General features: G+C 32.3%; 2 protein-coding genes across 2 annotated transcripts; one reads left to right on the forward strand and one right to left on the reverse strand.

Moving 5' to 3' along the window:
- Window positions 1–3213: 3213 nt before the first annotated feature.
- On the forward strand, window positions 3214–5304 carry LOC126728831 (disease resistance RPP13-like protein 4). Its single transcript, XM_050434593.1, has one exon. It carries the CDS (start codon window positions 3214–3216, stop codon window positions 5302–5304), a length of 2091 nt encoding a protein of 696 aa, XP_050290550.1.
- A 7263-nt stretch (window positions 5305–12567) lies between these two features.
- LOC126727381 (putative cyclin-D6-1) lies at window positions 12568–15091 on the reverse strand. The gene is made up of 6 exons (XM_050432996.1): window positions 14676–15091; window positions 14486–14566; window positions 14211–14306; window positions 13784–13985; window positions 13553–13683; window positions 12568–13141 (listed from the first exon to the last, which is right to left on the reverse strand). The coding sequence occupies exons 1-6, from the start codon at window positions 14865–14867 to the stop codon at window positions 12902–12904; spliced, it is 942 nt and encodes a 313-aa protein (XP_050288953.1). The 5' UTR covers window positions 14868–15091; the 3' UTR covers window positions 12568–12901.
- Window positions 15092–15662: the final 571 nt, after the last annotated feature.

Below are 15662 nucleotides of genomic sequence, written 5' to 3' on the forward strand. Positions count from 1 at the left end.
TATTTTGAGAGGAGAGGTTTTCGTAGAAAGATGAGCTATTTCATTGACAATTATGTCATATTCTTAGCATAATGTTAGTAGGTTTTTATAAAATTACATTTTTCTTATGTTATTAAAGTCTTATATTTTTTATTCTAATATAAGTGATGAATTTATTTATATCTACTTTCTCATTAAGTCATTCAAGATGTGTAGAGTATGAATTGTTTGTAAGTAGCTCTAAAACAAATTTCAACAACATATTACATTATTTACAAAATATATTACCTTATATAATAATTAAATATAAAATGCATTATGTTTCCTTTAAGAAAAAACTTACAAAATTTAAAACATGTAATTTAGAAAATAATATATATATATATATATATATATATATATATATATTTATTGTATGAGCTATACTTTGTTAGAAAATAATCACATCACTTTAAAAAGTACTTAAAACTAATACTTATAAGTCTCATCTACTACTTTCATTTTTCAAATATATATATATCAAATTTTGGGAACTAGTTGGGCTAAAACTTCCCGTCAAATATTTGTGTCAACTCTTTTTGAAGCTTCCCTCTCTCTTTCTCTTATTTTTTTGCCCTAGTCGAAACACATTTAGTTAACCGAACACGATTGACTTATAGGTGCAGTTTGGATAGGGCGTTGCACGTCTAAGTTTCAAGTTTTCTGCGTTTTCTTTTCTTTTTTTTTTTTTTTTTTTTTTTTTTAAATTCTCCCCAGCCGCAACTGTTGACCCGGTCTTCTGTGAACAGTGAACTTGTACACTGTTCACGGGTCCCACAAACTCCACTTTTTATCAACTTTTTCATTAAAAATAGGTCCCACAGCACTATTCATACATTTAAAAATTATTTTGCTACAGTGTTTTCAGTTTTCAGTTTTCAATTTTAGTAAAATAAGTTCTATCCAAACAGACCCATAGTCTATAAAATGGGTTTGGTTACACAGTCTTGTTCATCTTAATTTGTTTACTAAACAAGTGGTAACTACGTCGTCTTTAGTTTGGTGATCCACATATCAATAAAGTTTTTCTTTAAGACGATTTGAATATAATTATGTCCGCGACACGAATAGTCACCCCCAACCCCCAAAGACTATTCTTTGCTCCAGCAATAGTCATCACTGTTCTTTAAGAAGGCTTTGAATGTTTCTTTTGTGGCGGGCTCCTCTCATAATAGGAAGGACAGAGGGTAACTTCACCTTTCTTGAATCGCATCGGAACTCGAATATTCATACTCGATCATGTTTTTTCACGATTTTATCCTCAACCCTTAATATGGACCCGTAGATATGGACAAGCAAGAGCTTGTTAAAATGCTCAACTCCCACGAAAAAACAGATTTCTGATCCACTCGGACCGCAATCTATTATTCTACTTCAACATCTAGCTCATTCTCTCTCAAAAAAAAAAAAAAATCTTGCTCAATGGTAGGTACAAAAAGAATAGTATATCTATCTTTTATCACCAAAAAAGGGAATAATATCAATCAAATTAATGCATCTAATTTTTTCCAAAAAAACTCAAAATAATTGAATGATATATTTGTAGAGATGGAGAGATAAAATATAATTTTAGAAATAATATCTCCAATATGTTTTTGAGAATAGATCATACATTATACCACGTTACAAAATAATTAAATATTCTCATATATCGCGTGAGTCTACGCTAGTAATAAATAAATATTGCTCACTAAATAGACACTTTAAAATATAATAAATACTAATTATTTAATATTGGATAGAGCAGATGAACCCATGCCCATAAGTATATAATTTATAAAATGTCTAATTTTTTTCTCATCTAGACTCATAGGTTTTATCACTTTTAACCCTACTCAAGTGATTCTCAAAACAATTAAAAAAAAAAAAAAAAAGTTCAAGTGGGCATTTTAGAAGTAAATTTCTCGTGCACTCCTTAAATGGTTTTGGGCAAGTAACTACGTGATGTTAATCTCTTCACAAAAAATAATGTGTTCCAATTCGGACCCTCCTCAAGGACGTGAGGGACATTAATTTTGATTAAAAAATAGATAACTAAACATTTGCTAAAACCCATTCTTTCAAAAAATTTCTCTTAAAGTTTTCCTTATGGACATTCTACTTTTAATTTATTTGAGCTCGACAAACAGGTTAGGTTGATTGAATTCGGGTCAAGAATGTGTCTTCCTAAATGTGTTGCAGAACTTATGATCCTTACCTCTTTTGGGGTTTGGTCAAACCCAAATGAGAATTATTTTCTTTTTCACATACCAAAAAAATATTGAAAAACTTGTTAATATTTTCTTTTTTCTTTCCTTCAATACAAAACAAATTAATAAACAGAAATACTCAAAAACAAATAATAAATAAATTCTTAAGTATACACTATCTAAGGTTCACTAAACTAAAACCTTCAAGCCTTGACCTCATGAAAAAAAGAATTTATGAGTATATTTGAGAAGAAGAATTGAAAAGAGAAAAACAAATAAAGAAAAACAAAAGGGTACAAAACATAAGGAGTTAAAAAATATCCCTTCGTAAAAAGGGTTGTTTTTTTTTTTTTTTTTTTTTTTTTTTGCTGAATAAATAAAGAAAAAAAAGGGTTGATTTTGTCCCGCCATTTCTACGTGTCGATATGAGTTGACCTATTTCTTTAGGAATTTTATTTGAACTGACATAGGCTATTTTTTCTCAATAATGTTAATATCATATATAAATACACACATTTTGCTACAATTGTTCTATTATCTACATGATAAATTGTGATTTTTTTTTTTACCAATCTCAAATTGCCACTTAGGATAATTGTTGCAAAGTATACGTGCTACTAGCATTATTGAACTTTTCTTGATCTATTAGGCTAGTTCTACTTCTACCCTTGTCCTTTCGTGGTTGGTCGATAATGATATAGAATAGAAGCCCTCATGCTTCTTCTACCCTTGTTCTGTGCCATTTCTTCTCCTCAGTCTAATGATCCTGGGTCATTTTTGTCTTCACAATTGCCAGTCAGTCAAACTTGCTGGCTCATATATAGTCGTCTTCCATCTTTCCTCCCAACCAAGTAAAAGGCTCCTGGCTTATTTATTTTCTCTATTCATTTACCCGTTTTAATTGTTCCATCTCTTCTTAGCTCATTATCCATCAGAGTTTTTTTTTAGCTCATTATTTTGCTTGTCTACACAAATTGCCATACCTTCTTGTCAACATTAACCATATATGTCGAGACACATCTCTTCTACTTCTTCATTTGAGTCGCCTTATGTATCACTTGATCTTCTTGCATACTTAAACTCTGGTAAAAAGACACCCTTCCATGTATTCAACGATGTGGTCATGCCGGAATTTCAATGCCATTTATTGAAGTTGAAGCAACTCCTTCCTCCAAAAGATATGAATGGAACCGAAGACAACACCAGCAGGACCGTAAGAGATGAGGAGGAGGACGACTCCAATTGCAATGGTTCGCATGCAATAGTTGAGGAGATCCAGAAGGACCTCGACTACATCAACAAAGCCTGTCATAAACTAAAGGATTCAGCAGACCGCGTTGATGAAGAAATTCAAAGATTGATTCTCCAACGCCTGGACGATGCCTTCAGAGAAAGAACAGAAGAAGCACTAGCAAATTCCCCCAGAATCAACAAGCTTAAGAGAACCAAGGATGTTGTTTCAATGTTAAAGAACCAAATTTCTTCATCCCCACAACTCTCTTCAGATAGTTTACTAGACAAGCAGCCAGAGGTAAACATCAATGATCAGAAGATCACCAAGAGCTTAACTTTGAAAAGAATTAAGGAGGTGTACAATGGTCTAAATGAAATACAAAAGAAGTGTTTGCTATGTTTCTCTGTGTTCCCTGAAAATGAAACCATAAAGAAGAAAGTTTTGATCCATTGGTGGGTCGGTGAGGAATTTATAGGCTCACTTAATGGTGATGGTAAGACTGCAGAGGAGACTGGCAATGATTACTTCAAAGAGTTTATCAGTAAAGGCATCATTGAGCCTGTTAAAAAAAAGGGTAGACAAAGCTCAGAAAATTGCAAGATGCAATCTTCAGTTCGTGATGCCATAATTAAGCTTGCGGAGAAAGATGAGTTTGTCAGTTTTGATTCAAAGGGAAATCCCAATGCTGATTTCTCTTCCTGTTCGAGGGTGTGCCTAGTGAAAACTGAAGAAGGGTCTTCGCTTCGCGATTTTACTTATATTTATCATCATTTGAAGCATGAAAATATTCAAACTTTGTTTAATGTAAATGAGCCTGAGCTTAATTTCAGGGTGGACAGGTTTTCAAAGATGAAGAACTTAAAAGTTCTACAGCTGGGAAGGTGGAAGGCCTCTGCAAGGCAACTTGTTGAAGTAGAGGACACCGAGTTCTTAAAAGGTTTGAAGAAAATGAAACAGCTTAGGTACTTTAGCCTTAGGGGAATCTCTAGAATTACTGAGCTTCCAAATTCAATTTGCGAACTCAGTAATCTAAGGATACTGAATCTTAATGGCTGTGATAATTTAGAGAAACTTCCTGATGGGATAGGCTCACTTAAACAACTTACACACTTAGACATGTCTGAGTGTTTCTTGATTAGTCACATGCCCAAGGGACTTGCTTCTCTTTTAGAACTTCAAGTCCTAAAAGGGTTTGTGATTGGTAAACAGAGTCCCGGTGGCCTCTACTGTAAGCTAGCCGATTTGGCAAGATTGAAACATTTGAGGAAGTTGAGCATTCATGTAGACAGAACAAGTCTTGAAGCTGAGAAAGAGCTGAATTCATTTCCACAATTTAGGAAGCTCCAGTCTTTATCAGTTGCCTGGTGGTCATCTGTCTACAATGCATCCACTTCCACAACTACAAATGTGGCATTTGCAAGATTCCAGAGAATGTTGAGCAGGGAAAACTCTATGAAAGCATTGGCAAAAATCCCGAGAATTTTGAGCCGGGAAAAATCAATGCCCACTACTCCAGGGCCTACATCACTACCTGTTGATTTACACAAACTAGGCCTCCAGTATTTCCTTGGTTCGAAGATGCCTGACTGGCTTAAGCTCTTAAACCTGGAGAATCTAAAGAAGCTCTACATAAGAGGAGGAGAACTATCTGACCTGCGGCTTCCGGAGGATCACTCATGGGCCGTGGAATGTCTACGCTTGAAGTCCTTGAGTAAATTGAAGATGGATTGGCCAGAACTGCAGCAACAATTGTTTCCAAAATTGAAATATGCGGAGAAAGAATACTGCCCTCAATTGAGTTCCTTCCCAAGTGATGACAATGGAGAGTGGATATGGAATGCAGCAGATACAAAGCAAGCCTGAGCATTTTGCCTTATTCACAGGTAGCCCTTTTTGCTGTATCATTGACTTTGTATCCAACCTCAGCACGTAGTAACTTAATACTTAACAGTGTTCCTAATTTAAATTCTGCGCTCCAATGCATCTGCAATTTAAGTACACAAAAATGATATCTTAGATGAAAATTTTTTTCATTCTTATCAGCCATTTCTACTACTCAAAAGAAATTAATAAGGGAAAAGAGATATATATTCAGGAGCTTTCTAGTATCGCTTTATACTAATCTCAACAATATAATAGCAGGAAATTATTGTGTGCTCTTGAAGTACCATAAATGCATACTTCTTTCTCTTACATGAATGGTTGGTCCAACTAATTAAATTAATGTAGGGACCCACCATTAATGTGAGAGGAGAAAATACATATTTATGGTACTCTGAGAATACTTAATAATTTTCCTATAATAGCTTCTAAGCTCGCCAAGAAACTCGGGCTACATCTCTCTTCTTAAAAAAATTTGAATTCCGATCCCCTTTGTAACTTTTACCGATTCAAACCTCAACCTTCATACTCTCATCTAACATGGGGTTTGTTTGATGTGATGTCGCAGCATCATGAAGGACACGATTAAGCATGCAATAAATATATATATATATATATATAATCTTAAAAGTTTTTATTAATTTCTTTTGTCTGTCTGGGGAGTGTTTTTTTTTTTTTTTTTGCCATTTTTGTTGTGTTGTATTGGTTCTTCCTGACTTGTGGTTGGTTCTCTCTCTCTCTCTCTCTCTCTCTCTCTCTCTCTCTCTCATTAGAGGCTATCTATTTATGTATTCTTCTTAGCATACACAGTATATATGTTCAGTGAATAGTTGCAACTTGCAACATTAGAATATGTGATGCGTTAGGAATTATGCCTTATACATATAACTAAGTAGTTAAGACTTTAAATTTGCAGAGATTGAGATAATCTGGATATGATATGTTATAACTTATTTATGGTAAAAGTGTGATGCTACAAGTTTTTATTTGATTCTTTGTTTGGAAACATGAGGGAAGAAACAGTTAAGCCAATTTTGAAGACTTGACATCTTGGCTAGCTGGTGGGTGTGATTTTTACTCAAAATCATTGGCAGAAAATTTTTGCACTTCAAATTGTTGATGTGCAGCTTGAGAGAGAGAGAGAGGGTTCTAGAAGGATGCTTGGATCAAGATTATCAGGTGGAATGCCCTCACAAATCTTTCATATTAGTGGACTCCAGTGTGACAATGCCATTATTGGAGTACTAATACAATGGTGGATTTAATAATTTACATTGCAAAACAACTATTTTATGCACACTTAAGTTAAAATTTTGTTATCTTTTTGTGAGTATCTGATACTAACTTGCCTTTTTGCATTGCCAAATGATTTTTCTTGTTTTCTTTTTTTTCTGTCAATCTCATCCATACATAAATCATGTTACAAACCCATAGGTAGAACTCATCCTTAAAAACCAGCTTGCAAGTGGAGGATACCCAAAAACTTATAAACACATGGTTAAGTTTATACTTAATCCATGTGTAATACTAGTATCATAACAGATCATGAGACTATGATTACAAAAATGCAAATGGAATACATATAAGAGAAAAATGCCCATATACACCTTGAACATTGAACTAGTGGCCAAAACACTCCTTGAACTTTTTTATTGATCAATTTACTTCCTAAACTATACACACCTGCCAAATTAACCTTTCAGTTAGTTATAAGTTAAAACACTATCGGAATAAGAGTACGTGAGAAGCAATAGACATTTAAATACTAACTAAATCATAGAAAGAAGAGACTGACCGCAAAGGAGAGAGAGAGTGAGAGAGAGAGGCAGTAGAAGCATAAGAAAATATCATTTTCTTCCTTGAGTGGGATTGAATGGAGAAAGATGAGGAAGAGTTTGTCATCATCTTCAGTTTCTATGTGGTCTTCGGCAGGGTATTCTCGAGGAAATCTCTATAATGGAGTGGGCCCGCACAGAGGAGAGTGAATTGGGTGGCCCATCTGGGTTTTCATTGCTGGTTTACGCTTGGAAGAGATGAAAGCTATGGAGAGGTTTTGGCTGGATTATCTTTCACAAATTTGGTTTTGTTTAATTGATTAGTTTGTCTCACTAACTCATTTGTTCATGAACATAGCAGAATAAAACAATTTACAAGATAATATATATGGATTTCATTTATACATTATTAGCTAGATCTAACAATATCTTTTAAAGACAAAAAAGAGTTTATAGAGAGAAAAAAGTTTACAAAGAGAGGCCCAGCTGCCTAGAAAAATCCCCATGCCAGCAATTCGAAAAAAGAAACTGCAAAAGTTCGGCAAGTCTTTCTTGCTAGCTTTTTTTCTGGGTATGGTAAGGTATTTGTTGTCCGATCTATGTTGGAACTAAGATCCAAAATTTCCTCTGATGGATCTACTGCCTCTCTCTCTCTCTTCTCTGCTGGTCAGTCTCTCCTTTACACGATAAAAATTTCTATCGTGTAAACAGTAATTTAGTTAATTTTTAAAGGTGACATGATTCTCACATGCTTTTATCCCGGTAGTGTTTTAACCTGAAACTAGCTGAGGTAGTAATTTGGTAGATGTCTATAATTTAGGGAGTAAATAGGTTAATAAAAAAGTTCAAGAAATATTTTGGTCACTAGTTTAAAGTTCGGGAAGTGTACGAGTATTTTTCCCTGCATATAATGGTGGAGGTTGACAATTTATGCTGAAAAGCAATTTCTTGGACACAAATTTTTGTTAGTTTTTTTGTTGTTGTGTATTTGTTAGTTTGTGATGGTTGTAATATGGAATGCTCAACAATGACGGAATCAATGGTGAGTATTGAACAGTAAAGTCGAAGTCCCACCATAAGATATATAAATATATTTAATTTTATGTGATTATCGCAAATATTGTACAAGTTAACGACTAATTTCTTATCCAGCAGTTAGTTTTATTATCTAAAATACTTCCGCAGTGTTTTATCAGCCATTGATTTCTTTTGATTGCAAAATATTCTCTTCTGCAAAACTATTCATCTTTCATCACTATGATATGGCAAAAATGACAAAGGTTTACATGTAAAAGTTTTTCTAATAATTTTAAATTGAGAATTCTTATACCGTATTCTATTATTAAACTAATTAAATTTATTCATTCATATTTCTCAAATAAAAAAATTATTTAGATTTCTAATTTGTATATATTTTTTATTTGATTCTAACTTGTATCTTCAAACATTTTAACATCGTTCATCTTACAAAAGAAAATTCTCATTAATAAAAGTTGCTTTTGGCCTAAAATAGCTTTTACATAAAAATAAAAAATAAAAAATTCTGAGGCATACAAATGAATTTTTTTTTTTTTTTTGAGAAACCATACAAATGAATTTATTTCTCAAGATAACGAATTTTAGAATTATCCAATGATTCCAATCTTCAAAGAGAGAATTTTTTTAATCCAAAAATAAAAAGAGAGAATTTTGGAAATGCGCCTCAGCCCTCAGCTACGAATTTTTTAACTCAAATGATGTTAGGCCCATATATTTAGACTACTAGGCTAATAGGCTTTTACTTGCATGAAGGGTTGAGTAATGCACTCATAAGTTTATAGGGTGGCCCAACCTAGTTTAAGAACCGGTCCGCACTTGCTAAATCTAGGCGCAAAAAAAGGATTTTCGCCCTCCAAAACCAGAATTTTATTATTATTATTATTATCAAATACAGTAGAATTAAGGTGCAGTGTCGTGTTATACATACATAGGGTTTCTCCCTTCTACCAAAAGCCTTGTAGCCGAATTGACACCTCTTTATGTATAAAGTATTTAAGAGTCTAGGGAGAAAAGGGTTTGCTTTGGAAGTGGTTTTTCTTTTGGAATGTTCTCCATTAGTTTTTCACTTCTTCATCATGTCGTTGCGTTCTTGTGATTAATTTATGTGATTGATGACATCTTATTTGATATGACTCACATGCTTCAACTAATTTTCACATACTTAGTTAATTGGCACAATTCAAAATAATTGGTTAATTTACTAAGTAAACATCAACTTGGGTCTAAAACTTAATAATTGCTTATTAATCTTAATTGAGTGTAAGGATGACAACAATTTCAGCCCTATCCACTCTACTTTGTGTAGGTTTTCCTTACTCTAAAAGGGGAATGGATAGGGATAAGTTTTGCTTGCTCCACACTGAATATGTGTGTATACAATTTAATGTTTTACAAGTGGTATATATATATATATATATATAGAAGTTATTTATTTTAGTACTTATTCTAATAGGATAAAGTTTGGCTACAACTTCAACTAAAAAAAATTAACATAACTACATATTATAAAATCTAGCTGGTGGTAGTGGCAGAGCTAGAAAAGTTTCTCAATGGGGGCCAAGCCAAATGTATCATTGTATTCCAATAGCTTTAACTTTCTAAACAAATGCGTATGACTTTATTTTTGGAAAACAACAAAAATCTTTTGTTAAAGAGATTTACTTATATATTTTTACTAACTTATTCTTTAAATGCTCCTAATATTAATGACTTATATATGACAAAAAATTCAATATTAAAAGGAAAATAAAAGAGACAACAATAGATTAAAGAGCGTTTATATTTTTTTTTCTTTATTTTTTATTTTTATGAAAGGAGGCTATCACCTAATATTTACTCAATATTTTATAATTTTAACATTAACTAAAGGGAGAGGGGGCATTTTTGGAAAATCTAGGGGAGCCATGGTCCCACTAGGCTCCTCCTCACTCCGTTTATGGCTTTTGGATTACATGTTCTTTATGTTCTTAACATGCGTGTAAAATTTCATGTTAATTAGATGTTATTTATCTATTGTAAAAAAAATTATCTGTTTATCCATTTTTACTACTTTTGATGACAATACTGATTGCAAAGTTGGGTTTTACTTCAGTCAATAAGTTTAGCGTGCGTATGGAAAAATACCTAAGTCCAAAAAACATGCCATGACACTATAGAAACTTGATGTACTCGTTTAGCACTCACATCCAGTTATATAAAAATGCATATAAATGGATTTTAGACAATATTGTAGCTCTCAAACACATTCACATTCGCATTCGGTCATTCATCACTGTTCGATTTAAATAATTTTGACATAAAAAAAATAGTTTGAATAATTCAAAATGATTCCATTCATCCCAAAGGATTCAAATGCAACCCACAACCAATTAGGGAAAAGAAGAAGTTAATTTAGTGATTTACAATGGACATTGGGGTCTACAATGTAGGGACTCTTGTAATTAACAAAATTAATATAACATGTTGGGGATAAGGTCCAGAATAGAAAAATCTCATGAATAAAAGTTGCTTTAGGCCCAACGTAGCTCTCAAATAAATAAAAAATAAATAAAAATCTCAGTTATACAAATTAATTTCTTTCTCAAGATGATGAATTTTATAATTATCAAAGCTTTAAGAGAGAGAGAATTTTAGTAATGGGCCTCAGCCCTCAGCACGAATTTCTTAAGCCCAAATAATATGAAACCCACACTTGATTCAATAATGGACTCATTAGTTTATAAGGTAGCCCAACCTAGTTTAAGAACAGGTCCGCACTTGATCCAATAATACACTACATTCTATTTATTTTATTTTTTTGTTAATCAAATACATACATCTTTCTCCAAAAAAAAAAAATACATACATACATTGCCCCTGAAATGGTCACAGCTCCCAAATTCTATCCTTAGATTTTGAAGAAACTAAAATGCTTTTCTTTTCCACCTAAGAGGGGAAAATATGTTAAATTAAAAAGAAAGGATTGCTTGTATTTTTAATTTTCAACTATCTTAATCTTGGAGAATTTTTTCTGCCTTCAAGATGGTAATGGTTTTTTTCCCCCACAAGTAAGATGATAATAGTTAAAAGTTGAAAATATGAGCTCAGTTTGAATATTTGAACTCCCTATGTAGTTTCTGCATACAAAGTTCTCAGATTGTCTAATGTTCTCCTATAACAATGAATAAATTCTCTAATCCTATAGCACTAAATTGTTCAGGAATTAAATTAAAAAAAAAAAAAAATTTCTTCATTTTGATTGATTTATTTATTTATTAGAATCAATCATAATTTAGATACATTGCAGCTTAAAAAGACCTTAATTTAAGATCGTGCTAGTACCATACCATTTAAAACAAAAATTTGTCACAACTTGCCAGTCACCACGTAATGAGTTGTAGGTGGTGAAGAAAAAATAGTAGGTTTATGTGAATTTACATTTCTATTACTTACAACACGTCACATTACAAGTTACAACAAAATTTTTGTAATATGTTGTGGTATTAATATTGTTCTTAATTTAACCCAATTTTACTCAAAGGAGTTAGGAGAGTGGAAGAAAAGGTGCTAAGAATATATTATTTATAATTTAATTTTGAAGGCCAACACCTCCGATTATTTTTTTTTTTTTTGAAATATAATAGAATTAAATTTATCATTCACTTCATATGATAATTATTTTTATTTTAATAACATATTAAGACATTAATTAATTGGTTTTGTTGAAATGTGAATTCAAACCTAAATTCATTAGGTGATGACGGAAAACTTATCAATTAAATTAATTATTTGATTAATAATGAAAGAGAGGAACCCTTTTTATTTTATTTTATTTTATTTTTTAAAGAGACGACAAATACACACAAAAGAGGAGCCATCTTAGGGGAACAGCTCTATCCACATTGAAGCAAGATCAAAAACCAGTGGTCCAATATAAAAGATATCCCACAACTCCATTTCCCCCAATTGCATTAAAAGCACCTAAAAGCGGTGGTCTCTCTGTTCGACATAGATACTAGTATCTCTAGCAAAGCTGCGTGTCTTCAACGCTGTTACAATGTTCCTATCCCACCATTATCAATGCAACCTTCTTCATTTTTTCTTTTTTCTTTTTTTAAGTTCTTAGTTCTTATCAAATTCATACCATCCTTTGACCATGAAGTGCTCCCTAAAGTCCTTGCCTCGTCTAGAAAATTAAAACCATTATCTTATGAAAAAAATCTAAGTGTCAGGTATTATTATACAACTTATTTTCCACACAATTGTAACGTGACAGAGGCGAGTCATAAAGGAAAAATAATAAATTAATGAATAAGTGATAGGTAATCACTTTCAATATGTTCCGTTAAAATTGTGAATAATTTATAGTCTTAGAAGCACTGGTATCTTATTCTATTGATGCAATTTGTGGTTAGAAAATGCTGAAGTTCAGCACTAAAAATGGACACGCAGCTAATAGTAATGTTTGTTATTCCTTTCTGCCACCAAGCAAGAGACATAGCCAAAGTGAAACACACCCATTTCAAGAGGACAAAGAAGTAGATAAAGCTTTCTGTCCTTTCTAGGTCCCATAGTCAAATACCCTAAACCCCATGAACCAAATGACAATGTTTTTCAATTTTTTGGAATTGGTGATAATTTTGAGCCTCATCGTGAGCCGTTTATTGTCTTTGTGTCTTGTATCAGAGCCATCAATTATCTTCTTTTCTTGTTCTGTTTTGTTGATGAAACTGGTACAGAGAAATGTAACACTTTGTGGAGTTAACAATAATTTGCCTCACTCTCACTCACTCCCATCGGCTGTGCTGAATCTGCGAAATCTGATAGCACACACCATTCAATTTACGCCGCTTGATGTCTGTCTTCTCTGGCCCCACAGTGGAATTGTTGCATTCCCATTTGGTGCAATGGCAATCCAGCAAGCTCAATGGACCGCTTGTGCTTGATACCGTATAATCCAATGATGAATCATAGCCCTCCATTGCCACCATTCCTTGTAACATGTTGAAGCAATTCATCAAGTTCTCCTACAACCACCCACAACCTTAATTTTATGGCAAAATCAATAATATTATACTATTTAATATTTTTTTTATTAAATATATATTTTAACTAAAGCTACTACTAAATTTTAAAATAATTTATAACATGATTACAAATAGAAAATGTTTAATTTTTTTTAAAAAAATATATATTTTAAATAATACACAAAATATGAATTTTAATAACATCCTACTAATATAAAATGAGAACATGTAATCTAATTTTAAAATTTTATAACATTAATCAAATAACAAGCTATTTGAGTGAATAGTAATAACATCCTACTAATACAAAATGAAAACATGTAATCTAATTTTACAAATTTTATAGCATTAATCAAATAACAAGTTATTGAGTGGATAGTTGCTTGATTATTTTATTTGATTGTCACTTACTTTATTTACATATTCACTAGATAAAATCGAAGCTTTGAAAGAAGTAAATTGTAATGTGAATAGCTCATGAGAGGCAGAGAGAAGCGCTGAAGCTGCAATGATGGATGGTTTATACTCTAAAAGCTTAATTTCTGCAATTAAAATCATAAACATAATTAAGTCAGTAATTGAGCTGAAACCCAAAAATAATAAGGAAAAAATTATTAGCTAGCATGATGGTAAGGTTAGTACCATTAAGAGCATGGATGATGAGCTCTGAAGCTCGACGTTTGAGAGCTTGGATAAATGTTGGATCTTGGAATTTTGATAAAGATAGAAAGAATTGCAAAAATGGGAAAGGTGTAATTGACCTCATTCGCCATTCTAGAGCATCAAGAATGAGAAGCTCCATTTTATTTATTGCCTGCGCTTCAAAGATGCAATCTTCCTCTCTCTGTTTCATTGCAATAACTTAGTTCATGTCAAACATTTCATTTTTAGTTTAAAGATACCAAAATTGTCACAAATTTTAGTACAAAAACATTTATAAATTAAGGTAACAATAAATGTGATTGGTATTATCCGTAACATTATATAGTAAAATTTATAGTATTCTTAATATAATTCTTTTTGGTTAATTTACAATTGAAGGCCATGAAATGAATAAAAAAAAAATTACCATGAAATCAGAGAGTGAGAGGGGTGTGTTCTTCATCTTTGCAGCGAGAGAGAGGCAAGACACTACAAGGAGTCTAAGCACCCATGGCTTTCCTTGCTGCATATTTAAAAGACTAAAATTAGGTTCTCCATAATGGGTTTTGGTTTTTCAAGTAAATGCTCCTTTTGGTTTTCCAAGAACTAATGGAATAGACATGCTTGTTTTTTGAGTCTGAAAATTGACAGTGTAAAAAGAAAATAAAGTACAAGATTCAGAATCAGATTTTGTTTATGTACCGGGATTTCTTGCTTTGAAATAAACCTGTCCATATAATTGACAGCAAGGTAGGGTACGAACGGGTCCAAATTTCTGGCAAACTGTGCAAAATGAAGCAGAACAATTTCACATCAAAGTACAAGATCAAGAAGATAACAAGAAAACTATTTGTTTATTATATATATATAGTGCTATATTGATTAAATTTACCTGTGACATATAAGAAATAAATTCACGACGAAAAGAAGCCAGGGAATCACTGGTTTTTAAGCTGATTAAGAAGTTTTGTGAGGGCATGTGATCAGATTCAGAGGTGAAGAGAATTGGGACAGTATCAGATTGGTGGTCTTGGAAGCTTGTTAATGGGTCTTCAAGCTCAAACTCCATCTCTCTAGGACTCATTCTTTTTCTTCTTTTTTTGTTGGGTTCTAGCAGTATTATTTATGTTTGTATGTTTTTTGTGTTCTTTGACTGAAAAAGGGGGTTAAGAAGAGAATGCTGGAAACATTGAGGCAAGAGTTTCGAGGGAGTAATAATGATAGAAAAGAGAAGCTTCGCTTTCTGTGCAGAAAAAGAAGCAGTGCTAGACTGCAAGTCTTCAGCTTCACTTCTTGGTCCTCTCTCTGAACCTGCATTAATTTATATGCATGTTGGTCACTTTCTCTCACTCACGTGGAAAAGAGAACTCAAGAGCTGAGGCTACATTAATTTGTTTCTGTTGCTGATGCTTTTTTATTTATTTATTTTTTTAAGATAAAAATTTTACTCTAATCTAATTTAGATATACATGTGTGAAATTCACTTTTAAAAATTTGAATTTCAACCCTAACTCCTCACATTTCACAAGCACTTATATTTATAAAATGATCCTTACATTAAAAATGTGTAATAATTTAATTGAGTATTGTTAATTTATCATACTCATCCTGACATCCCTTTAAAATAGGGGAAAGAAGTAAAGAAAAATGAGAAAGAGAGAATTAATGCAGTTGAAAAAGTTCTAAACAATTAGATTTTTATGACTCTATACTCTCTCTCTCTCTGTCTCTCTCTCTTTTTAGATTTTTATGACTCTATACTCTCTCTCTCTCTCTCTCTTTTTTAAATACCATAGAACTTTGTGAATTTGATTTTTTAGATATGATTTAATTTTAATCTATAATATCCACTCCATAATAGTTGTTATTTGTGATTTGT

The sequence above is a fragment of the Quercus robur genome, chromosome 5, assembly GCF_932294415.1.
Source record: "Quercus robur chromosome 5, dhQueRobu3.1, whole genome shotgun sequence".
NCBI lineage: Eukaryota > Viridiplantae > Streptophyta > Magnoliopsida > Fagales > Fagaceae > Quercus > Quercus robur.